This window comes from Colletotrichum chrysophilum, assembly GCF_026319265.1.
Source record: "Colletotrichum chrysophilum strain AFK26 chromosome Unknown scaffold_29, whole genome shotgun sequence".
Lineage (NCBI taxonomy): Eukaryota > Fungi > Ascomycota > Sordariomycetes > Glomerellales > Glomerellaceae > Colletotrichum > Colletotrichum chrysophilum.
Window position 1 is genome coordinate 129,823 of NW_026517316.1, and position 25,570 is coordinate 155,392.

The 25,570-nt window shown below is 54.6% G+C and overlaps 5 protein-coding genes across 5 annotated transcripts; 3 read left to right on the plus strand and 2 right to left on the minus strand.

The window, feature by feature from the left end:
- Positions 1–8,007: 8,007 nt before the first annotated feature.
- COL26b_004690 (uncharacterized protein) lies at positions 8,008–10,138 on the plus strand (the record flags this gene model as incomplete). The annotated part of the gene is made up of 3 exons (XM_053177559.1): positions 8,008–8,454; positions 8,506–8,896; positions 8,946–10,138. The coding sequence occupies 3 exons, from the start codon at positions 8,008–8,010 to the stop codon at positions 10,136–10,138; spliced, it is 2,031 nt and encodes a 676-aa protein (XP_053038452.1).
- A 731-nt stretch (positions 10,139–10,869) lies between these two features.
- On the minus strand, positions 10,870–12,952 carry COL26b_004691 (uncharacterized protein; the record flags this gene model as incomplete). The annotated part of the gene is made up of 3 exons (XM_053177560.1): positions 10,870–12,287; positions 12,367–12,631; positions 12,947–12,952. The coding sequence occupies 3 exons, from the start codon at positions 12,950–12,952 to the stop codon at positions 10,870–10,872; spliced, it is 1,689 nt and encodes a 562-aa protein (XP_053038453.1).
- Positions 12,953–13,590: 638 nt separating this feature from the next.
- On the plus strand, positions 13,591–13,970 carry TIM10 (protein transporter tim10; the record flags this gene model as incomplete). Its single annotated transcript, XM_053177561.1, has 2 exons — positions 13,591–13,688; positions 13,787–13,970. 2 exons carry the CDS (start codon positions 13,591–13,593, stop codon positions 13,968–13,970), a joined length of 282 nt encoding a protein of 93 aa, XP_053038454.1.
- A 6,748-nt stretch (positions 13,971–20,718) lies between these two features.
- Positions 20,719–21,910, plus strand: COL26b_004693 (uncharacterized protein; the record flags this gene model as incomplete). The annotated part of the gene is made up of 3 exons (XM_053177562.1): positions 20,719–20,846; positions 20,904–21,366; positions 21,419–21,910. The coding sequence occupies 3 exons, from the start codon at positions 20,719–20,721 to the stop codon at positions 21,908–21,910; spliced, it is 1,083 nt and encodes a 360-aa protein (XP_053038455.1).
- A 1,100-nt stretch (positions 21,911–23,010) lies between these two features.
- Positions 23,011–24,401, minus strand: COL26b_004694 (uncharacterized protein; the record flags this gene model as incomplete). Its single annotated transcript, XM_053177563.1, has 3 exons — positions 23,011–23,994; positions 24,053–24,186; positions 24,266–24,401. The coding sequence occupies 3 exons, from the start codon at positions 24,399–24,401 to the stop codon at positions 23,011–23,013; spliced, it is 1,254 nt and encodes a 417-aa protein (XP_053038456.1).
- Between the last annotated feature and the right edge of the window lie 1,169 nt (positions 24,402–25,570).

Below are 25,570 nucleotides of genomic sequence, written 5' to 3' on the forward strand. Positions count from 1 at the left end.
ACTATGCGGTCGGTACGGACATATGCGACATAGCTATCCAGAACGTTTCGGCCTCTGCCTTCCGTGGCGTGTGTCCTTGGTCCCGCGGATCGGATGCAATTCTTACGATGCGTGTCGTATCTGTATCTGATGCAGAACCAAGATGTGTGGCATGGCGCGATACCTCCTTTGCCATTCGTCTACGGATACTGCAAACCCAGCCTGACCCTTGAACCGTTGAGAGAACGGCTGCATACCTGTCCTGCCATCGTAACGGGCAAGCAAGAGCAGCAAAAAAAAAAAGAAAAGAAAAAAGGAGAAGTCGTTCAAAGAAGACTCGTCTGAGGCCAGCACGATTGGGAGACCCACCTACCGTAACGGAGACACACCACTCTCATGACAATCAGAAACAAAAGCCGCCCGACACTGTGCCACTACCAATCAATCGGAGATCCACCGGGTCCTTGACTTTTGGACCCATTCCGCATATTTGATCCAAACAATCCTAGTTGCCGCCAGGCCTAGTCTTGGTTCTTTGCCCTCTCTCAGAGAGCCCCTGCAAGCCTGCCGACAGGGACTGACGGGGATGTAGGGGGTAGGGGGCCCGGCTTCCCTGTCTCTCATGATCAGCGCAGCAAGCCAAAGAAAGAGATACATACGGGGATTTTTTTTTTTTGTTGTTGTTCTTTTCGCAGATTCGAGGACCACAGCGCAAGAACAGGATACATTAAATCTGCCTCCACCCTCCGGTCCTTGAGATGCGCCCTGGAAATAGCCACTCTTCTGACTCTGGTGGTCAGCCGCCAACTCGTCCGACATTCGCGGCCCCGAACGATCACTCCCGTCTCGTCCAGACAGATCTCTTCAGTCCAGACCTGCCAAGATGCGCGAGGCTGACTCTAGCCCCCAAGGCCCCCTCCGATATTCATTCATTCGACACTGTCTGGACTCCCCAAAGGTATGACACTGACCGACCGTCCTACCGCACGAGTCTAGTAGGTCCCTTGGTCACTGGTGGCCCTATTGAGGCTCGTAAACCCGTTGTCCGTCACTTTGGATATTGGCGTACCTAGCCCATCTGCTGCTGGTGGGTTCAACCACACGGAAGGGGGGCGGCGCCAGATGCAGATGCGCAGGGACGGTAAATTGCGGCCGCTGCCGAGCTAACACTTTCGCTGGATGGGACACGGCGGCGCTTCATTTCAACAAAGAGCCTTGGGGCGACCGTCCGGGTCGGCCACTATTGGCTTCGGGGTTCCAGCGGCGGCGCTACCATCGCGATCTCCCATTTAACCCAACTTTGGCCCATTCCCGCCTGAGGCGTAACCTGCAGGATTGTGCCCCGAATGGTGAACGAGATTTGATCCCCAGTCAGCTCGAAGCACGGGCTGTCCTGTCTTCGTCCTGTACCTTACAGAACATACCTAACCTAACCTTACGCAAGGTACGACGAGTGTCCACGGCGCGGCCTGACGGGAGACAGCAGGCGGCCGGCGGCGGGATGAGGGGGTTGACGACGCAAGCAAGCCCCCGGAAAGGACTTGAGAGTTCAGAGAGTCATGCTCGACTATTATGCGGTTGCCCCTGAACGGCGCGAGCTTAGCCTGGCTATCTGGGCTTGTCCTTAGAGAGAGGACCGGCAAGGCTTCCGGCCTGTTCTTGCTTGGGTTTGTCCGCTCTAGGGTCTTCTTGACGGCCAATACGTTCAATAAACCATTGGAAGTTCCTTGGGTTGTGCGGTTGAATTGGGACGTGGGAGCCACTCATGGAATGCGATCCGACGTCGTCCAGGGAAGGGGGACGATGGCCGAAGCCAAAATCATTGTTGAATTATGCCGTCAAATGGGCACCGACAAGCCTTTGCCTTTTGCCAGGTGCTGGTTGCGCGTACGATGTACATCCCTCCTCATGACTGCTCCCCCCATAACCCTGTCAGCTGATCCCTGTCCCATCTCTCCTTTTTTATTTTTTCTTTCGACCTGGGTCGGACAGTGAACAGGTCGCATTCGCAGCAGATTTTCCATCTCGGGCCCCACGCAGTGGCCAGTCACGCTGGCGGTGGGCTCCAGGGAGAGGCCCGGCAGCCGGAGAACAGCTCATCGCTGCGTGGGACGAGGCTTCGGAGCCGGACGAGGACCTGTCGTCGAACTCAAGATCGGTGGTGGTTTCGATTTGAGGCCCCGTCCAAGGGTGGGTTTTCCCAGGCGAGCCGGACGGAAGTATTCTAGGTTCGCCCGGGTCTGGAGATCACGGGCTATATTATTGCCTATTACCAGCAGACTAGCAGCTCGTCTCAGGCCGAGATGAAGAAATAGAGTTGGTAAATGGGATCTTCGGCGGACCGCAGAAAAGGTGTTCATCAGACCACGTACAGCCCTGCTTGGCTGGATGGCGACATCGTCATCTTCTCCTCAATCTCGCTGCAGGGCATGTCGCCATCTTCCTGATCTAGGTTGGCGAACTGCAGCATCGCGCAAAAAAAAAAAAAGGGCACTTGATTAATCGGGGCCGTCGTTGCAGTCTCTGATACATATGACCGGAGGGGGTGCACGGAGGTTGGGGGGAGGGAACTTGGAAAGGGTTCGGGTAGCCTGGCTGGGAATGGTGTCTGTCGTTGAAGGCATCGTATCGGATTGCCAGGCAGGCATGATTTGACAGGGCATGGCGGTGCAGCAGGTGAATCTGCAGCGGCGGCGGGCGGCACCACCCATCAAAGAACAGATGGTGGCTCGGCTCGTTTGATTGGATGGGGTGTGTGTCGAGAGATAGCAACGTCGGACGGACGGCGGGAGTAGGTAAGTGGTTGATCAGGATCTTGCATCTTGTTGGGTTTCTCTGTCGGCGGATCGTGATCTGATGACACTCACGCGCCCTGCTCAGTGTCTGCCTTACGTAAGGTCACATCAGGGCGATGGGGTGCGTTGGGCAGTCATTCGCCATCGTCTACCGAGTAGGTTCCGTTGTTCCCTCGCGGGGGAGGAAGTACGGTGTAGTTGGCAGACGAGGCAAATGAAGATAAAATTGGAAGTCGGGTTTCAAGGTCCAGGCAGGAACATTCATCTTGGCCCAGTCTACATCGAGGTACCGGCGGGAAGGTCACTTACAGCAGAGACATCATCGCACCCTCCCTCTCTCAAGTCACTCTTTCCCAGTCTTGCGGTCCAGCCGGTCGCTCTTGCCTTGCTTCCACAAGCTTCGTTAGTTTGCTCATGGTTTCCAAGGTTCTTGGTTCTTGGTGCTGGGCTGAAGATTTCCCGCCCTGTTCTTCCTCTTGTCGAGGCCCATTTGGTCTCCATCCCCACCACTCTCGTCATCCCACGTTGAAGGCGACTTACACATCATACCAACTACGCAGTACTTCGATTGAGTACACTACACGGAAAAGTCAGGGCAAGGCAAGGTACGAACCCTGATGGACTGGCCTCGCTGCAGCGGACAGTCATGCTGCATCCTTCCCCTCGCCTTTCCTGCTTGATTGTGGGATTTTCTGGCTGCATTTGGTGATACCGTGGTCAACAGATCACCCCTCCTCCTTGTCTTTTTCCTGCGCATGCGCATGATCACACTTTATTCCTCTTCAGGACAGTGGGGCACGCCGTTTGGAATGCCGTCCTCACCCGGCCGTTTTGCAACTTTCTTGGCTCCGTGACACCGCCGTCCGCCGTGTCGTATGTCGACCGACCGCCATCACCAAAGACAGAGATTGATGGCTATGCAACCCTCTCAACTTGCTGCTGTGCTTGGTTCTGGTTGCCCATCGCCACGAACGTCTGAATCAGCCATCCAGCAACCTCCGTCTGGGGAAGCCTCCGTCGCCGGTTGATTGGCCGCCTATGCCGTCGTCTAATGTCTCAGACAGACGGCCTTGGGGTAGCTCGAGGCCGCCCTGCGGAGTGAAACATTGCTACACTACGGCAAGCCCACGACACCCTTTGGCTTGCTCGGCTCGGCTGAGCTGCTCCGTTAGCCTGCACTCTGAGCAGCCAGCACATGGACCTGCTGCCCCGTTACCGGCCGGGAAACCGAAGAAAGGCCCCAGCCGGTCTCTGGTTGACACCGGCACTTTCGAAGCCAGCTTCATGCAACGAAAGGCGAGCTTGCCTCCGACGATTCCGGTGCGCTAGGATAAGAGCTCGTTGTCGGCTTGATCAAACGCAGTTTCGACGGTTTGAACTTGATCACCCACGACCTCAGAGCTTCCCCAACTTTGGCCGCGTTGACCCGGCTTACGGCCTCTACCGGCAGACCCGTCGAGCAGAAGAACATCGGCAACAATACCAACTCAGCACGCATTCTTTCGCCACGATTGCGCAGTTCGTCGGAGCTTATTCGGACAACCCACACCGAAGATCCGGTCGATCTTAGTGAACACAACCAACCACCGCCGTGAGCTGTTCAACCCCATCACTGGACACCTATCGTCAGCTGGTACTCACTAGCCCGCCATGCCCGCGATGTCGCAAGTGAAACAACCAGTTGCTCGTTTGACGCAGGTGGGGGGCCGGTCGAGACACATGGAGAAAGGCAGGCATTCCGCTGCAGAGGGAGTGAGGCCGCCACAATTGGTCCAATAAGTCCGGATTATCATGCTGGCAAAACCGCTGCCAAGGCATCCCGGGTCTGCCAAAGTGCCAGCGTGCCAGTGCCTGTCCCCGAACCCATCCCCTTCCTCCAAGCTCCAAGCTGAGTAGCTTGCTGGGCAACGTTCATGTGCTTTTCTCAAGGCTGAGGGGCTGTCCCGAACAAAGAGAATCTCCAACGTCCGTTGCCCGCTAAACCCAAGCGGTGATGCTAATACTTCGGATTCTGAGTCTTTCGGGCACCGAAAAACCGTCGTTCTGATGACACAGCGGTGGACAAAGTCTCAACCTCTTCTCCAACGCCTGATGCTAATGCCGTATTCCTTGTCAAAGCCAGTGGCTCGCTGCGCCGGCTCCTGCTGCCGCAACCCTCTTCGGGGCTGATTTTCGCAGCCGACATCTGCTCGCTCGCACGAAGTTGCGGTGACGGCCTCCGATACTGGTCCGCCCAGGGTTCGACACCACAATTGCGGTATTGATCCTCATGTCTTGCACACCATGGCTGGCAAAGCCCGGCACACATCAAAACCTTCATGCAAGCCCCGCCGTTTGGCATGCACATGATGCAGCCTTCCCTCTCGGCTTCTTCCCCCTTCGCAGAGTTCTAGATCCGCGTCTCATTGCATCCATCGCACCATGGCGAGTCAAGTGCCCGCCATCGACTGCACCGGACAGTGCGCATGAGTCCCATGGAGCGCATGTCGCATTGTATGCCCGCGACGTCAGCGGTCTTGCCATTTCCTGGGCCTAATTACTTCGTTCGTCGCCGCCAGTGCCGCTCAACACCCCCAAAAGCTCATCCAACCGTACCATCCGGCCTAGTGGTCAATTTGGCGTCATCTGTGAGATGCTATTTTGTCGTCTTTCGACCCGGTGCTTCCAATAGGGGTTGCAGCTCTTATCACCCTCATTGGGGAGGTCGTCAAGCCACCGTCAGACGGCACGTTCCTCTGGCTTTGCGGCTTTCGACTCTGTCGTCCTAGGATCTGGCTGTCTTGGATTACAGGCTCTAACCTCGGCCCAGGATCCGCGATCTTGAACAATGAAATCCGGGCCACTTTTAAAGTTACTTTCAATCTGCTGCTTTGATTGTGTCCCGACAAGCCTGAGCGTATTTTGGATAGTTCTTGGCAAGCTGAGAGGGCCATCGTTCTAAACTACGTTTCTCTGGATCAACTGCCTTTGGCTGCCCGCTGACTGTACATTTGTATGACTGGCTGCCATAGATTGTGGTTTGAAGAAAGTTGGCTCCTTCAGTTCCATCCGAGCTTTTGACATTGCCGTCCTAAACCCAATCTTCGTTGCCCTGGGGGCGTGAGATTCTCCTGAATGAGCCTCATCGAGCTTACCAACGTCTGCTACTGGAACCATGGGCTAGAGTAGGTCGTGTGGATTGCCATCGTTCTTCGTCATCTGTGATATTACTATGCTAGCATTATATTGCCATTGTCGACGTCTGAAATATCCCTCGAGATGCCAACAAATCGTGAGGTGGAAGGCGTTGATGTGAACACCAGCTGTCTTGGGAACGTCATAGAATCATCTGTCCCTCGGGAGCTTTCCACCTCTTTGGAGCTTGCGCATCGTTCTTTCTCGTATCTCAGCTCATACTAGTAGACTTCTCATCATTCAAGGCGAGATGTTGTTCCCTAATGATTGCGCTTTTCCTGCCCAGGTCGGGCAAGAAGGCTCCATGATATATCTGCCTTGATTACGTGCCTTCGTAAATGTGATCCATGGCAGTGAGGCAGGATTCTACTCAAGCAGGAGAGTACACCTTGACTGTCGCTCTCCTCTTGATTGAGACTGTAGACGATCTCCCCGTCGCCTTCAATAATCTGGCTAGGGGTGCAGGAGGTCTTCACGAAGACGGCAATAGCTCCCCCGGACCGCTCTCCATTGAAGGTCAACACATCGATACTTTACTCTCCAATGAATATGCTCCCGAGGCCTCGAGTACACAGGTCTTTGTCTCGTAGTTTTCGTTCTTTCAGTCAAAGAAGACCTCGTCGTGGCCACTCCATGCCTATTGTCTGTCACAAAGACCGATGTCTACGCCTCAATTCCATTGTGGAAGTGGCCCTTATGGACCATCCGTGGCCTCATGTATCACTCCAGTCCTTGCCCTCGCCCGCAAGGCCAAAGGTGTCCCGACAGGTGTCCGTCTACCTCTACTAGTATTTCCGCAAGTTAGGAAATCAGAAGGATGTCATCGTGAAGACAACCTCAAGACCACCCCATCACCATAAGGACCTCCCTTCCGGGACCTCCTTCCCCCTCATCGCTGCCCTGATGGCACAGCTCTGGCAAACCTAAGGCTGCCAGTCAACCGGCGCAACCAACCTCTCCTGCCTGCATCCTCATTCCATCTTTGACAGACTCGTCAGGAGTGATATAAACAGACCGTCCAACGATATTCACTCCTCGACTGATCTCATTTGACCGTCATCTGTGTTCACCTCCTCCCTCTGCAAATAAACCCATCAAGGCAAGAGACCTCCAACCGATTGTTTCCGCGTTGCGAACTCGTACGTTAACGCTTGCTCTCTCGTCAGTCGTCCCAGGTATAAAGAGCCCTCCTCTCCTCTCCCAGGATCTACCCACCGTCAAAGTCGACTCAGACACCTTTCCGTCTCGACAAACAACGACGAGATCGACACAAGAAGAAGCTTCAACTTATTCCCAATCATCATTGATCACACTTGCTCAGCCTTCCCAAGATCGTGAAGGCTTCGCGGCACCACCTTCCTCTACAGGATATCGTCCCAACTTCTTCTGCGTCGCCCCGAGTAACCGCATAGATACGCAGTATCCTTACAACATCAACATTCATCCCGACTACAGGTAGGTTGTTTTCCTTTCAGAGACTTCTCGAGAGCACCGAATGGCATTCCTGACGTGCGGCGATCTGGTCCTTCCTTCCTTCCCACAACCACCTGGCCACCGGCCGCCTACAAAACCATCTCCTCTTTTCACCTCCTGTCTCGCTTTCTCCCTTCTTCTTCATCACCACCAACCTTCCCCCCCCCCCAACACATCTTGCCTTACTCAACTTCTTCTCCTACAACCAGAACCCACCGACAACCTTTTTGGTTTGCAGATATTATTCCCCTCTACCTTCCGCGACTCACATTGCTTTGCTTCGCGCCTCCTTCTTCCTTCCCATTTGCTACGTGAGCTATCTCTCCAGAAGCCTCACTGCTCCTTCCCGTGGCAACCTCTCAAGTCCATCCACAGGACACACGATCTTATCCCCGACTTTGGCTTCTGGATCAGCGCAAGAAACCCGTACGCCTTTCCATTCGGCCCCGGGTCTGCTAACACGCTTTCTCTTCGCCACCTTCCTACTCCAACTCATCAACTTACCAAAAGCCGACTTCAAGCCCGCTAATCTTTTACTCAACGGCAGCCTTATCATCATTCTCGTCGGCGGCGAAACAACCTCAAAATGAGCCACCTGGCTGAAATATTGGCCACGAGGGAGACTCCCCTTCAATATGGTTCAATGAAGTTGACCATCCCTCAGGGCCCCTGCCACCCTGTGGTAGGCGGCACCTACGACGAGCAGTACAAGAAGCAGCTCGAAAAGGCCACCAATCTCATAGCTGGTTGCCAATCCCTCCCGGAGCTACCGAGAGTTGGGAACCTGTCTCTGGAAGATTGGGATGCTCTGCGATCGAGACCGACTCCAGGTGCCAAGTCACAGGTCGTGTCGCACGGCCCTCAGGACACGGAACGGACGACCGACTATGAGAAAACCTTGGTGTATATCTTGAAAAAGATCTACGATGGTGCGATTGTGTTGATCTCGAGTTTGTGGTCCCATGACGCGAAGAACATCAGACGTCTGGCTGGCACTTCCAAGGCTCTCAGGGAAGCCGTCAGCGTACATGTGGTAAGTTTTACTTCTCTTCGGTCTTCATATCGTCCAATACTAATGTTACAGTCTCGCTTTCACCTGCCAAGCAGGGATTTCAACCTCTGCGACTTTACCGAGTACACTCTGATCCCCATGACACGCAAGCCGAAGGACGACATCGGGCTTCACAAGCACCTTATCGTGATTGGCAAAGATCTCCTGGCGCCGACAGCCCCGATTACGGGTATTCCCAAACTCTGGGAGTCTGACGAGATGCGTGATGGCATGTGGGCAAAAGCCGAAAGTGAGAAGGGCACCTTTGAAATGACTATCAAGCTTTGGCCCTACTACGCCGCCGAGGGTCTGCTCTCTGTAATGGAGCGTCGCTTGAGTGAGAAGCAGCAAAGACTTGGTCAGGTGGCCGTTCAAACACCTACGCACCACCATCTACGGGAGGCTACTTGCGCTATCCCTTTGCGTGAGTCTTTTCCACATTGCGCCTGAATACTTAGCTAACAATATGGCAGTTCGTTCTTTGCACACGTACGGTGCGAACATTAGCTGTCTCCGCCTCCATGAGGTCCCTGGACTGGACCTCCGGGTCACCAAGTTGATCCTTTCAGCTTGCAAGAGTCTCATCAATCTGGACATAATCGAATGCGAGCTTCTGCACTTTGGAAGCATTGTGCCGCTGTTGGACATCGTACATGTCAATTCGAAGGAGGCGGGAAAGAGTCCCGTCCAACTCCAATTCCGCCCTAAGACGTGGCTTGGAACCGACACCAACCGCCAGGGCACGATGGTGATTTCTTTCGACGACATTGAGTACAGGAACATTCCAACGGCAATCATGACCACTGTCTTCATGGCCGTCGTCAAGGCTGTCCCTATGGGCATCGATTTGGTGTCGGAGCATCGCGATTTCCGCAAGTTCCTTGACATAATCCCGATGCAACCAGGAGCTATGGCACTATTCCTCCACCACCTAATGGTCTACATCGATTTGACCCAAGGCCCGATCACTTGGGCATCACTCGACAAGGTCACTCGTAACGATGTGGAGGATCAGGTTCTCCTGTCCATTTGCATGAAAAAGCTGGCCTACCACAAGCGGGATGCTTACTTTCAGGGGATAGATGAATGTGACACCTGCGGGTATAAGCTTGTCACGGCCTTCTTCAGAGGAGAGATGAGCACACGTGCCCCCGATCAGCGCACTTGTCGCATCTGTGAGCTTCACCAGAGGCTGGACGCGCAATCTCACCATCGCCTTCTCGAGAAGCGTGAGATGGTCAAAGATCTGCTCTTCAACAGGGACGAGGATGTGACCAAGCAGAACAACATTGCCACCATGCAGATCCCCGTCAACGATCTGGAGAAAGTCTTCGCGCCGACACTGCCGAACCCGTTCGTGGCGGACCCCGCCGCCAACGGGGACCACCGTGAGCTTGCCTTTCTGTGGCACTACAAGCTCCCGACTGTGGAGGCTCTTGTGTCACCGGACCGAGAGTACGACATCCTCCGCGCCTCAGGAAGCGCCGCCGCACTAGATGTTGTAGACGAAATTGCAGCATTGGATGGTGTTTACCCTAACCATCCAACCCTAACTCGACAACGCCGGGCCAATGCAAGGGGAATGAAGCAGTCCTGGGAGCACCATGTTTGGCACGAGATCGGCAAGGGAGAGACGGAAGACCAGAAGCCAGCCGGATTCTGGTAATCTTTCCACATTGCTCATCCGAGTTACGAACAAACCTCTATTCGGCAAAACCCTACATCGATTCTCTAAAATCCGAAATACCCCCTCCTCCTCATCATCCGCAACATGATTGAGAGTATATAATACAGGATATGGGTAAGGATTGGATTGTACAATGGCGCTTGGATGCTTGCCAGCATCATTATTAGAAGGAGCAATAAGGTAACAAGGGCGCACGAGCATGATCAAAGAAATCATGCTTTCAAAGAAGCAGGCAGGGCATTGCAGGAGCACTGGATCGAGAGCCAACAGAGCTCTTATTGAACCTAAAGATGCCACAATATGGGCATAACGGTTTGCTTTTCATGGACGGATGGATAACGGGAAGGACCGCGAGGTGTTCACCTCCCACCTTTCTTTGCGGTTTATTTCCTTGGTTCTTTTATTTCTTTCGACTCGACATCAGGATGGATTTGGCATTGGGAGCTAATAATGAGCTTGAGCGGCGACTCGCTCATGTACATAGAAAAGGCACGATATTTTCGCAATGGACTCTTCGCACATGACCCCATGGACTCAACTTGTATGGTGATGTCGATATTGACTCTTGAATAGTGGTATTGAATCCTCCGGCCTCTTGATGCCGGGGGTAGTCTACAGGTTTGACATCTATCTCGTGATGTTGTACAAAAGTGATACACGCTGCAATGCTCAAAACACTCCTCTCCTCGCTTCATCTCGTCTTCCGCTGCTCATGAAGATCCCGATCGGTTCTGCTCCCCAGACGTCAATCCCACGACATTCCTCAACGTACCAAAGCTCAGACAGTCGCTGATCCTGTTCGCGCCAGAAAACAGCATCACAAGCCTCTCAACACCACATCCCCAGCCGCCCGTAGGTGGCAACCCGGCCTCAAGCGCCTTGATGTAATTTTGGTCAAGCGGCGCGTCCCTCGCAGCCTCCTGCTCCTCCTCCTCCACACTCTTGCCGGTCCCGAGCACGCGGTGCTCCGCAAGCTTGCGCGCCTGCGCCTCCGGGTCGTTCTCCTCCTCGTACATGTTGGCCAGCTCGCGGCCGTTGACGAACAGCTCCGTCCGCGCGGAGACGAGCTGCAGCGTCTTAGGGCAGAGGAAGCTCTTGGCGAGCGGGCTCATGCACACCGGGTGGTGCGTGATGAACAGCGGGCCGCCCTCGAAGGATTTTGGCTCGAGGTAGATCGCCGCCAGCCGGTCGAGCAGCTTGGCCATCGTCGGGGGCACGCCGCCGGGGATCTCAATCTTGGCGAGCGTCAGCACGGCGAGGAGCTCCGCGTACGCGTCGCGGCCGGTCAGCTTCGGCAGGCGGATGCCGAGCGCGGCCTCGAGCGCGGGGATGAACTCGAGCCGGCGGTAGGGCCGCTTGAACTTGGTCAGGTCGATGGGCTGCAGGGACGTGAGCTGCGTGTCGATGAGCTCCTGACAGTGGTGCGCGAGGCCGGTGAGCAGCTCCTCGGTGCGCACGATGAGCTCCTGGAGGTTGGTGTAGGCGCTGTAGAACTCGCACATTGTGAACTCGGGGTTGTGGGTGGCGTCGATGCCCTCGTTGCGGAAGGCGGGGCCGATCTCGAAGAGGTTGTGGACGCCGCCGACGACGAGCCGCTTGAGCCAGAGCTCGGGGGCGATGCGCAGGGACAGCTCGCGGGAGGGGAACTCGGTGGCGGTGGTGGTGAAGGAGCGGGCGACGGCGCCGCCGGCGTTCTCGGCGAGGATGGGCGTCTGGAACTCGAGGAAGGCGCGCTCGTGGAAGTAGTCGCGCATGTACTTTGTGATGTGCGAGCGCATGCGCAGGACGTCGGCGACCTCGGGGTTGACGATCATGTCGACGTGGCGCTTCTGGGCGCGCGTCTCCGGGTCGGTGAGGGACTGCGGGATCTGCTCCATGGTGGGCGCGAGGAGCTGCGGCAGGACGACGGCGTTGAGGGTGAGCGCGCCCGTCTTTGTGCGGCAGGGCTTGCCGGTGAGGGAGATGTGGTCGCCCTTCTCGATCATGCGGGTCAAGAGGCCGAATTTGTCCAGGGTTATCTTGTCATTCAGGTTACCGAAGTTGATCATGCCCTGGATCTTTTCAAACTCATTGACGATGGTGACGAAGAGGAGCCTCTTCCCCTGGGTCCGGATGGAGTGGACGCGGCCTGTGGCCTTGGGTCAGCAAGGGAAAATTGGATATCGCTGTGGCAGTGTAGCCCGCCTGGTGACATTGATTTTGCGTACCATACAGGGTGACGATCTCCTCGCTCGGCTTCTCCAGCTTCTCTTTAATCCACCTCTTCTTGAATACCGGTACTGACACCTTCTTGGTCATGTGCTTCAATCGCGGGTACCGGTCCTTAACGAGAGCCTCGGACCAGTCCCCGGTGACCTCCTCCAGCGCCTTAATGCGCATCTTCTTGAATTCTGACATAGACTCCCCCTTGGGCATAAAGCCCTTCTCTCCCTCGGCCTCTACGCCATCCTGCGTCCTCCCCGCAGCTCCGTTCTGGAGTCTGCTCGTGCCACTTGGCCGCCCTACATGCAAGGACCGAAACGGTATCGCGACCTGCGGGGTTCGTACGATGGGCCGTACCAGCAGTAATCTCTGAATTGAGGTCATCGTGCCTGGTGTCTCCTGTTAGTGACGTCTCTTGCCAAACTTGCGCGAGCTGTAGGTAGAAGAACAAGGAGGTTGTGAGTGTCAGATATTTGGCGGTTATACATCACGCGCAGCAAGCTGCGTAAGCCGCAGCGGTTCTAATGCTTGCAATCATCATAGAGGAGAAATGGGAGAATAAGAAAGTGTTTCGTGACCACTTACCAGCATACTTGGGTGGCTCAAGAAGACGCTTGTTCTTCTTGAGTTACCGACGGAAACGACGACTTGAGAGATGGCAAAATTTGTGACGGCGCGATTTTGTTCAACGCATCCTTGACGTTATCGATAAGAAAAAAGTTGGCCGGCCTGCAAGACGGCCCGAGGGGTCCCCTCTAGTACCCACTTTAAACCACACCTCAAGCTTCAGTTCGATGCTATTGTCGTCCTTGTCGTCGTGAGTCCTCTGTGTTACGACCACTTAGTCAGACAGACTCAAGAAGCCGTGAAGGCCCCGAAGGCAAGGCCCCGAAGGCTACAGTACGATGGGTAGGGTCAGAGGAGAGCTGGAGAGACACATGAGGGGATGCGGCTTTGGGTGTTGGTTACTCAGCAAAATTCCCTGTTCGTGATTGGTCGTAAAGCTTTGAGAGGTCCGTGCACACCGTCAAACCTGCTTGCACCTGTCCAGTCGCGATGCGATAAGATAAGGAAGGCTAAAGCAGAGGAGCTTCGTAAAATCTCGACCTCAGCGACGTCAAGCAGCCCGCCGCAGCAAACAAGCTACGAATAATCAACAACCACACCCGACGACGTCACCATTTCCCCGAGATCTATCCATCCCAAAACCTTCGAACACAACCGCCAAGATGTCTTTCTTTGGAATGGGTCGCCCTAAGCTCTCTTCGGAGGAGAAGATTGCCATGGCTGAGCAGGAGATGCGTCTGCTTGCTGACATGCACAACCGGTACGTTGAACATTGGAGCTCCCAATCCCATATGCTATATGCTTGATGTAGCTCTGTATTCTTGGATTGCAACATGGGCTGACTTTGCTCCGCGCCAGCCTTACCAAGATCTGCCAGTCCAAGTGCCTGCCCGACTACCGCGAGGCCGACCTCAACAAGGGCGAGTCCGTCTGCCTCGACCGCTGCGCTGCCAAGTTCTTCGAGGCGCATATGAAGGCATCGGAGGTGATGCAGGCCGAGAGTCAGAAGAGAGGCGGCGGTATGGGCGGCGGCATGTTCTAAATCTCTTGACGAACCGAGATGATGAACGATGGGAGTAAAAATAAGAGCGGGATGGATGGGACCGTTTGGAAGGCCGTTACGACGACGCTCCGTCCGGCAAATCTGCCGTGAATACAGGCTGTACGGATTGAAGGTCCCGGGTGAACGGATTCGCATTCGCATTGCGAGCCTGGCTTTGCATGGTCTGGATGGTCACCAGGGAATTGGGTGTATTTTGAAGCACCGAGACGGGCTTCGTGTATAATATGGGATGTGATGAATGTCCTTGGAGTATCAATGAACCACCCTCACACTTTCACCTTATCTTTTGCTCTGAGTGACATCCTTTGCGCCCTTCGTTTGGATATGACTGGCATACATAGCCATTGGGTTGGTCAACATCGGTGACAGTTCTGACAGCTTTGGTCTTAAGTACAAGCGAACGATGTTAACGGCAAGAGACCAAGGGGCATAACTCGCCCTGTCAAAGTCGGAACCGGTCCGGGGATCAATGTTGGCTATTGACTTTCGGAAGAGACATAATAATTTTCTACATCTTCTCATGCAGAGCCCGATCATCTCATCCGAGAAATCTCGTATCACGTTATCCTCACCTCTTCGACGATGAAGGCGGGCAGAGTGACTTTCCACAAACCGATGAATGCTGTAAACTATTCCTCATTGTGTAGAGATCCGGCAAGCCCGGAGTCGGCATGTCGAATGCGGCTCTTGGCCGTCTCCAGTGTGGGTTTCTTCTTACCCATCTACACCCATCAGCAATCAAGTCGGCACCACTGGCCGTTTCAGACGCTCTTCGTGGAGAAACGCCCGCACGTGCTCTCACCGATCCCGCGGAAGGAAGAACGATCGAATTTCCCCGGGCAAAGTAGAGGAGAAGGTCCACGTGAGTTTAAGGCTTGCCAGCTGCTCGGATTCATCTCGCATCTCGAGACCGTTCTGCTGGTCGGAGAAAACCCACACAACACACAGCAAGTTTGTGAAATGATATCACGGCGACGTTGCACAGCCCAGGAGGCAGCCAGGCATGAATCAGCCCGCCATCTGAGTTTCCCACGGCAGAGCAATCAAGAAATTACGGACAAACCCAGAAAATCGGGTGCCGGACTCCGGTTGATAGACTTTTTTGGCTTTTTACTGGCTTTGAATTAAATAAGGTGCCGCGAGAACCCAGATTTGGGCCACGATGTCGCGAACCTTTTGGTTTTTTAGATTGCTCATCCGAAGTCATCAAAGTGAGTTTGTCGATTTTTCAAACAATACATAAAAAGGGGCGCGAATGAATTTGACATGCGCGCAAGAGCCAGTCTCCGGCTTTTGCCAGCAATGCAAGCACATCCACCAATACGTGCTCGCGTATCCGTACATGGACTGGGAGGGATAGAGGGAAGGGGGGAAGCAGTGAAAAAAAGCCAAGTCATGAGTTTGTTACATGACTCTGCTTCTTCCCCCGTCACAAATGTTGCGAACTGAACAGCGATCCAATGTCGACCGTCTTTTCATGTTACCCCAGACAACCAGGGGTAAGCAGAGCAAGAAGAAGTAAACGGCTGTCCACGGTCTCCCAAAATGAAGGCACGTCTGCTGTAATGTATTCGACGGGCAAAAACACTGGGCCCCCCGATTGTCCAGGATGTGTATACGGAGTATTCGTACACGGCAGACGAGGGGATAAAAATATTGTTCCGCAGGATTGTGGTTCGTTCGGGGAGGAATTAAGGATTCCCTCGAGGCGAGATTATGGAAACCTCATTCGGTGCCGAACTGCCCAACAAAAGTCGGTCAGGTCCAGAACGTCCCTTTTTTTCGGGCCCAAGATTACCTGTTGATTTTGCCTTGGTTGTTTTCCCATTCTTTGCCGATCCGCTCCGCGCTCCCCGCTTCGCCGGATATGCGTTGACATTTAAAAAAGGTACGTGGGTGAGACCACGGACGGTAATGACGAACGGCGGAAAGGGAAGAAAAAGAACCACCTGAAGCCCACAGCCAACAGCCCCCGCAGAGCATGTGGTGGCCGGTTCATCTACCCGGCCTTTCTTGCTTGTCGCGCATCTGGCCACGGATATGCGCGCGTGTAAATCTGGTTTGTCGTCGGGCTGGGCATGAAAGGGAAAGATTACCTAGCAAAAATGATGCAAATCCCAACTCTGTCGAGCACTTCAACCCGAGAGCTTGGGGCCTCGCTCGTTTAGATCTGCGACAGGGGGCGGGCTGGCTGGCGGCGGCGGCGGCGGCGGCAGCGGCACCAAGGGACGGGCGGGCATTGACGGGGTCTGCAGGATCGTGCGAGGAGGCTGTCCCTGGACGAGAGATGGGCCAACTTTTTTCTTCTGATTTTGGGGTTAGGTGGGTGTGTTGAGTGACAGAATGTGTGTGGTTGATGCGTTTCAATACTTCGGATGATGAGGATGACATTGGGTTACGGCGGCTAAGCCTGCGAGCATTGATTGAGCTTGTTTTCCTGGCATGAGAGAGAGGCATATGCAAGACAACGACATGTGAGGGAAGACCAATGGGAGATTTGCGACGGTTGGTTACCCTTCTTTTCCATTCCTGGCCGTGGCCGATTTCTCTCTCTCCCGCAAAGAATGTCACTGGCATGCGGCAAGGTCTGATGTTGGTGGTGGTGTTTGGCAAAATGTCTTTGGTGGATGGTGGTTCAATTGACTGAGCCTCAAACCGTGGTGCCGCGGTGGAGTTCTACGGCGTGGCTTAGCGGCCCTCCCTTGCAAGTTGCATCTGTCGTCACTGCACAGGGTCGATCGCCATCAACCGCGCTTTCACCATCGCCCATTTCTCGGAGCGGCGCATACACACGCTCACACGGACGGGTTCCCTGTGGGGGTGGTGGGTTGGGTTGGGTTGGTGGTGTGGGATCGGAGCCCGTGGGACACGCAGAGAGACGCGGCACGGCATTGACGAAGTGGGAGGGGGGGATGGAGATGGATGCAGGGAGTGCAACGGTGCCATGGCCGACGGGTCGTGGAGATGACATGACGGACGGCGAAGAAGGTAGGGTCGGGTTGGGTCTTGAAGTTGACGTAGGTTGTATGCCGTTGAGTGGCATTGCAAAGACACGCATCTCCCTCACTCAGACAAAACAGCCGATGGAAAGGTAGAGCACAGCAGAGGAGGCCTCGTCTGAAGCATCGAAACAGTCTAGGAAAGAAAAGCCACCAAACCTCACCAGAGCTTCCCGGCGAAGAAAACCGAATGGGAACGGGAGAGAGCGTATCCAGAGACGCGTATTCTCTGCCTTCGCTTACGGGGTCTTAGGAGAGGACATATTGCTTCTTCTGGTCCCCGTTGGAAGAACCGAACCCATGGCGGAGCATGCCGTGGAGACTGCGGGTTGATAAGGATACGGACGCTAAAAGTGTCTGTCTTTGCCGTGCTGTGGACGCAGGAAACGGGGAAGACTACGGTTGTTTTGGTCTGAAGTTGTGCGGTAAGAAGCCAAGACCAAAACAAAACAAGTCAAAAAAAAAACTGAAAGAACGATTTGGAAATTGTGTGATTCAGCATCAGTCGTCTCTGCTTTACTGCATGTGACGGAATATCTTTATACATGGGGATCGTCAGAACAAGTCAGCCTCTATTTCAGCCCCCTCTACGCAGTTCTGGGTCGCACAATGGAATGTGAGTACATGTGTCTGACGGTTCGTTGACGGGCCTATCAGCTCGGGAGCCACGGCGTCGTCCGGCTGGGCACGTCGTGCCGGAACCGCGACGAGGTTGGGCAGTCTCATGGGCGTAATGTTTAGGTCGTGCATTACCGTGAGGTTAAGTGGTACGGTAGGGCAGTCTGTCAGGGTCTTTGATGCACCTCAAGTCAAGGACGAAGAAGAAGCCTGTGGCTGTACAAGCCTCATGTTGCAGTTGTCGCTTGCATCTTCTCCAGAGTCGCCTGTGAGCTGTGAGGGAGGGAGGGTTGGCTGGGTTGCTATTACTAGAAGGGTGTTTGCTTGCTTGCTTTTGCCTGGCTGCACAACAAGTTTGAAGACCACCACGGCAAGAATCTAGCGACATTCTACAGCAGGTAATTAGCGAAGAGAAGGTTCGGTCCCATAATTGGCTTCTAGCGGCGCGGGCTGGGTGCTGTCAACACAAGTCGTGCATGTTAGCAGGGGAATGGGTCGTGTGCGTGTCTCTACTGTCGCTGCAGGCTGACTTGCATGAGCCGTCTACAGCAACCAGGCAACACTCTGGAGGCAGCCATTCGGCAGCCGATGGGAGTGAGATTGCAGTCGTGCACTAGCAAATTGTACTTTCGTACTTGCACGAATGCAGACGTCGGTCCTTTGGTCAGATGGAGTCGAGGACTCTATTCCTGGCGCAGTCCCGTCTGCACGCTGCAACCTTGGACCCGGGTTCGCTGCACAGCCCTACTGTCCCTGGAAGAAGAACCAGCCAGCCTCTCTTGGGTCTGCCAGTCACCCAATCTGCCTCCAGGACTGGCGCGAGGAGCACCCACCCTCCAAGGAAGAGGTGGTATTGGATCGGGGGGAAAGCCTGAAAGTCTGGAGACTGGAGCAGCCGTGGCCGTCCATGGCCGTGGTAGTGCACTGGCGTTTTGGCTGTGCTGTGCTGTGCGTTGCCGGCACTACTTCACACTTGAGAGAGTCCTTGCTCAGGTACGGAGTAAAGTACGTACAATTGTCGATGGAGTGTCTTGTAATTAATTATTGCCTATGATGACGGTGACGGTGAACAGGGAGCTAGGATTGCTGTGCTGTGCTTTTTTTGAGGCCTCTCCGTCTCCTTTATCCATTTCATGATAAACCGGGCATATGCTGTCTTGGATGCGGTTATGGTTTTACTTTTCGCCCCCCCTCTTCTTCAACATCAATCAACAGCCTACACACAGCTGATCTGATCTGCAACACACGACTGTCGACCGGTCGACGACTATTCGTTCAAATACCTACTGCCAGATACCTTAGTATACTGGGCTACAACTACGACGAATACCCTACCGTCCCTACCTCTGACAATCGCGGCCGCCCTACAGCGCATCCCTCCATCGATCCATCCGCGATCCGCCGCACTAATACGAGAAGAGGAGGACGCCGAGTCCTGCACCTGCACTTGCACCTCAAGACACACAGTACAGAGTACACGCCTCTGCTCCGTAATACCAAGAAACTCCCCCAAGACCAGACGACGCAAACCGCACTCGCACTGCGCGGCCAGACCATCCAGCGCCCCACCCGCCTTTCGCCTTACATCTATCTCACCCAGAACGACACTGAATCCTTCCCATGAGGTGTTGATCGACCGCACCAGCGAATCGAGGCCGTCCCAAAGCTCCTTGGACCTTTCCAGAGACCACCATCCCGCTACCGTCTGACTTCATCATATCATCGCTGCCGCCGTCCGTCATCGAGCGACGCCGACTTTCGACTTTCGACACTCTCCTTCATTCAACTTGTTTATTTTGCCCCCTTCGCACCCCCATCAATCAACCCATCCAGGGCAGTTCGCAGTTCCTCGGTCTTCGCACCCCACTAATTGCCCAATTCCTCTTCTCCAAAACCCCAGGCTTCCCTGTCCAGCCTTTCCGTCGTCCGTCGTCCTTGGTCGCTTGGCCCCCCCCTTTGGTCCTTCGTCCTTGGTCCTTGCTCCACCCGTCTCTCGCGACACCTCGACCTGCTCACTCCTGGGTCTCCACCCCCCTGCTAGGTTTCCCTCTTTCCGCCTAGCGCACGACCCGGTCACTGCCTCCTCTTACCCCCAGGTCAGGTCAGTGGTACTGTGCAGTAAGGTGCGCCTGCCTGCCTGTGTGTGAGAGTGTGTGTGTGTGTGTGTGTGTGTGTCTGCCATTCTGCCTCCTGCCGCTGCTGCAGCAAGTCGGGTGCTGGCTCCTGCTTTTACTACGCTACCACCTCACCTACATCGCCCCCCCTCCCCCCTCCTGCTCTCGCATCTCCCTCCACAGCCGCAGACCGCAGACCACGCCCAGCCTTCCTTCCTGCCTGTCAAAACCCGGAGACAGCGAAAAAGGGCCCTGGGCCGTCTTTGTACTGAACAGATCAAACTCCTCAACCTGTTTCAGCTTCGTACCAACAACCACTCCTCCCCTCCCAATTCCCTCTTTTTTATTTTTTTCAACAACAGCTGCCCCCTTGCTGTCACTCAAACCCAAAAACAATCCCGTCGTTAAGGAGAAGAAGGCACGAGCGAAACTCTTTGTTCCCGTCGTCGCTTTTTCTTCCTCCCTTCTTTTAACCTTCTTCTTATTTCCTCTTTGCCAGAAGCGCCTGCTTATTGTTTGTCGAATTTCCTCCGACGGGGTCCTCCCTCGCTCTCCACTCGCTTTTATCCCTTAACCACTGCCACCCCCGAATAGAGAAGTCGCCCTCAAGCTTTCCGACACACTCACCCGCCCCCGACCGTCCTTCTCCGACTGGCGCCGCCTGCCGCTGTGTCAATCGCATCACACGACGACAGTCTCGACCGCCCTGTTGTGTCGTCGTCTCCTTTCCCGATCGACGACCCCCTTCCGCCTCACAAGAACCACCTGACTCTCGACTCCTTCCGGGGAGTCGCCAACACCGTCGACCTGGCTACGAGGCTAGACTCCCGCCGCTCATTGCTCGGCGGTGACCCGAATTTTGCCGGCTACGACCAAGAACTCGCAGCGCAACAGTACGCTCAGCAGTATCAACAACAGTACCAGCAACAGTACAACCCACCCCAAGCATCATATAATCAAGGATACGCCTTTCGCGAAGGCCTCGCTCCATCCACAATGAACGGTTCTCGTCCCGCTAGCGGCAACCAGGGCTTCATGGGCTTCGGCTTCATGGGTGCCAAATGGCCCAGAATCTTCTTCGGCATCACTCTCGTCCAGGCCATAATCTGCCTGGCCTTTGAGGCGTAAGCTCATCGCTTCATCGCATAGTGTGTGATCGCATATCGCTGACAATCATTTAGTTATGTTTTCTGGAAGTTCCAGACCAGCTTGACTGACGATGCGCCGACCGGCAACGCCAAGGAGGATTCGCCCAGAAAAACGATTCCCACCTTTCTCACGCTTTTCATTTTCGGATTCTTGTACGAGTTGGTTATCGTTTGGGATGCTCTTAGGGCGAAAAACACCATTCAGGTCATTGGTGTTTGCATCGCCAACCTCGCCTTGATGGTATACACTGCCATTCAGGTGGACCAGATCGCCGAGGCCGTCGACGAGCTCAAGAGAATCAGCGCGCTCATCAACCCCAACGACGACATGTGGGCTGACGTCAAGCCGTATCTTGTCGCTATTCCCTGCATCCTCGCGTTCGGCACCATCACCATGGGCTTTGTCGCCTGGAAGCTGTACCAGGTCTTCGCTTGGGACATTCTGAAGACGATAGGAGCCGACTACAGAATGAAGAAGCGATTCCTCCACTACCAGGTACGTTCGTTTGCGCCACTTCCCACCGGCGTTCCTTGCTAATCCCATCCAGATTTATATCGCACTCCTGAAGTTCGATTTCTTCTTTTTCCTTGGTTTCACTGTTCAATTCCTCGTCATTGTCAACGCTAGAACCGATGCCGAATTTGGCCTGACCATCGCCGCGATTCCCGTCACGATTGCCATTCTTCTGATGGCGGCCTGGTTCACCAGAATCGAGAACAAGATTGGCATGATCTGTGTTCTCGTCCTCTACTTCGGCGCGCTCAGCTACTTCATTTTCAAGCTCGTCCGCATTTACCAACCCGCGACTCGCGACCAGTATCAACCGGTCCGAAAGTCTCTCACCGCCTTCACAGTCATCACCATTCTCCTAATTATTTGCACAATCGTCAACTGCGTTGTCTGCATGCGCAACTTCAACGCCGGTCTGAAGACTCATCTGCGCAAGCCCTCCAAGGATCTGGAAAAGAATCCGGACTTGAACTCCATCAACCTTCAAGATGTCAAGCCCTCTGTCGCGAGCCGAATGACGATCGACTAAGGGTGGAGCTGGCTTGACCCGATGAAACCGAGGCACCGAACGATTGAAAAGAGACGCCGCGCGATTGTACAAAGACATGACTTACGAACAATGCCACCTTTCTTATCCAAAAAAAAGACTTGAAGCCCAGGAAGGGATCGTGGACGGACGGAACGGTGACACGCGGGCCGGTAGCGTGTTGGACTGGTTGAGATTCCCCATCATCGGCTTTTTTTTTCCCCTTGTTTGTGCACATTGTACGGCGTTGACGATGCTCGCTCCCGCCACCCGAACTGTGGGGGACGAAGACTGGGAGCGGAGTTTACGGATTGATTCTACTTTGGTCGCACTGGCGACGGACTTGTAACCCAGGATACCACGATGACCTTTGGGACCGGCGCCTCCGACTGCGCCCATATGGACCACTGGCTCTTCACAGCGTCGAGGCCGCCTCTGGGTTTAGACAGCGATTTGTTTTCACCACCTTTCCTTGCTGTAACCTATCTAGCATGAGATAATTCAGAACGTTGATGAAACAATGTGTCCACGAAATGTGTTTCCGTCTATGAAGTGACGTAGTTTCATGAGCAGTTTGTTCCAATCTGATGATTCCTTATGGAGGTACTGGATTCATCGCAAAAGCCAAAGTGCAATCTAACATCTCAGATGCCCTGGCATGGTTCAAACCAATCTGAACAAGTAAATCCCAGAAACAAGGGTGTTCAATTTACACTCAGTTGTCGTCGTTGACCTTCACACGTCTCAGTACCCGATCAGCTCACTCACGGACAGAATCAATTAAACGCCTGAGACTTGTGTTAAAGTGGGTTATTTGATTGTATCTCATATTCAAGAAACTAAAAGACGCTTCCCAACCCCCCCAAGACCCGGTCATCAAAGTGAAAAAGAAAACGCCAACCCCCAAAACACCAGAATTTCCCCTGTTCCTAGACGCCTTTGTGGTCCCAGTCCCCTCCAAGTCGCACCTGTTCACCGCCCCACCCTGTTTGTAATGTTTACCTGTATCAATAATGTACTCTACACTTCCCCGCTTGGGCAAAGAGGAATTGTATCTCAACCGAATGACATGTCCCAAGCGATGTGGGCGTCTCTTCTCTCTATCAGAGCTTGATCTCTCTGGCATCCTTGATGTGACCTTCGTTGGGGCAGTACGGACATTTGAACCGTGACCCTTTTGTGAGACGCTGCAGTGACTCCTTGCAAATAACATGGCCGCAGGGCAGCATCATTGGCGGGTTCTGCTCCGTCGTCTGCTCCTTGCTGACAGGGCAGACGAAGATGGGGTGGTAGATCATGCTGCGTGGCAGGGGCGTCTCGAAGGCAAGCTCGTTCTCTGTTGTCCACTCCGTCCTCTTGGCCTTCATGTAGGTCGTGTACTTGATGAGCTGCGGGAGGGCAATTGCACCAGCAGTCGCGGCCACATAGAGCGGGGACTCGGCCGACAGCCCCAGCAGGGAGCAGAACTCCCGTGTGAAGGACAGAGCGACGTCGTCGAACGCAGCCGAAGTCTCAAAGATGTTGGCGTAAGGGGACTGGCCAATATTAGAGGCGTACACCATAGCGCACGACAGCTGTTGAATCTCCTTCAGATGCCGCGACTGAAAGCGTCCAAAGTTGGCTTGAGCATAGGCCAAAGCCCCCGCGCGGCCATTCGAGCCGGGAGGGTCGTCGGGGAGGCCGTTTATTTCTGGGCCCTTGAAGAGCCAGACGAACTGCAGCTTGCTCAGCTCGAACTCGAGGTTGGAGCCACGGGCCTCGAGGTCGTAACCGTTCAACTGGGCCCACTCGATGGCGGGCACCAGGTTGCGGTTCTTAAGCTCATGGAGGATGCTGTACATGTTTGCGAACTTGTCTTGCAGTTCCTGAGATTGAAGAGAGTGTATGTCGGCCTCGAGGTCGTTTGGTGAGTTGCCGTTGGGGGAGGCGGCGCGCGGGGGAGGGCGCTCATGGGCTTCGCGGAGAAAGGTTGAAGCAACGCTAAACTGGCCCTCGCGCAGCATGTGCATGGCAACTGCCCGATTTATTAATGAAGGATACGAAGCCATCGCATCGTAGTCTGTCGGGAGAGGTCGCAGGGGGAATGACTATGTAGCTGGTGTTAGTTGATGTTCGTCCCATGTATGGCGGGCTCGTGAGACGCACCTTGTCGAGGGCCTTCCCAAAGACCTTTTGCGCTTTCGAGACGTCTTTCAGGTCATTGTTTATGGCATCGAAGCCAGCGTTGACGGGGTTTTGTAACTTCGTCATGGTCAAGCTTGCGCGGTGCGGATCGGACGCTGTAGCACGAGGAGGGGGGGATGTGAGCATACGACTGCGGGCGATGGCGGGGGTTCCGTCCTGGGACGGCGAACGTACCATTGGCAATCTGCTCGCGCGCCTGGACGAGCATATCGAGGAGTTTGTCGGCGTCCTTGACAGCCGAGTTGAGTGTCGCTTTGCGAAAGCGGGAGAGCTCCGCCTGGAGCGTCATCATGGGGTTCTGTTCCGCCATGTTGGGAGCGGTCTTCGGGGTGGCTCGTATGTGGTGATAAGTGGGAATTGGTGGTGTAGATGGCGTAGTGTATGTTGCGGCGGGCTCGAGTGATGGAAGTTACGACGGGTAGGTCATGGTAGCGGGAGATTCGATCGAAGCTCCGGTCGTCAACGAAGCGGTGATGTCTATCGGATCTCCGAGAGAATGACAGCAGTCGTTGAGCCGGCAGGGTGAATGTTGCTGGTCCCGCTGAATGGTTGTCCAGGATGGAGTTCTACACGGCTGTCACCGTCAACAGGTAGCGTGCTCGGTAGCTGAATCAGTGGCCAGAGTTGCCGGGGGAGGTCCACGGGTGGTTAAGAGCGCAGGCCCACAGGTGACATTGTGACTGCCCGCCCAGAGTGCATACAGTAGGTTGAGTTGCCGCGACGGCGAAATGGGCGGCCCGGGTGGCAGGTAAGGTAAGGTCAGGTCCAGCACGAAGTCGGGCAGGTGTGGGCGAGGAGGGGGCGCATAATTATGGGCAGGGGGCCGGGGTAGCTGCTGCTGCGGCGGCGGTTGTATGTATTTCGTACTTATGTACTTAATACCCGTAGTATGAACATAACCTCGATCGAGGACGACTGTAAATCATTATAATTAGGGACGACGACGGGTACAACTATGACGATAGTAGAAACAACAATAGTAGTAACGATAGAGGCGATTAAAGACGACAGTAGCGGACGACGATAGCGGACGACGACAGCGGACGACGACAGCGGACGAAGACGACAAAAGCGACAGCGACAGCGACAGCGACGACAATAGCAATGACAATAGCGAGTGCTCAGGCAGTGGTCTCGCATGATTACTTAGTACGGGCAGGGGGCCGGGGTAGCTGCTGCTGTTGCTGTTGCGCTGCGGCTGGGAGCCCGGTAGATCTTTGGGCCATCGCGGAGAGACGGGGACCTTACCTTGGAACCTTAGCGTTGACCGCTGCCACCCTTTTTTTTGCCCGTTATCCATTCGCTGAAGCAGCCCGTGGTACAGCTCCTGCAGCGGCCCAACCAATCCACGACAGCAGTACCTACCTACATTGCGTCACATGCCGACCGCTTTCCGAACCAGAAGGAAACGATATAGAACGACCAAAAGAGACGCGCAAGTCACATGCAGGGCGGCATTCAATTCTCTGCGCCTTTTTC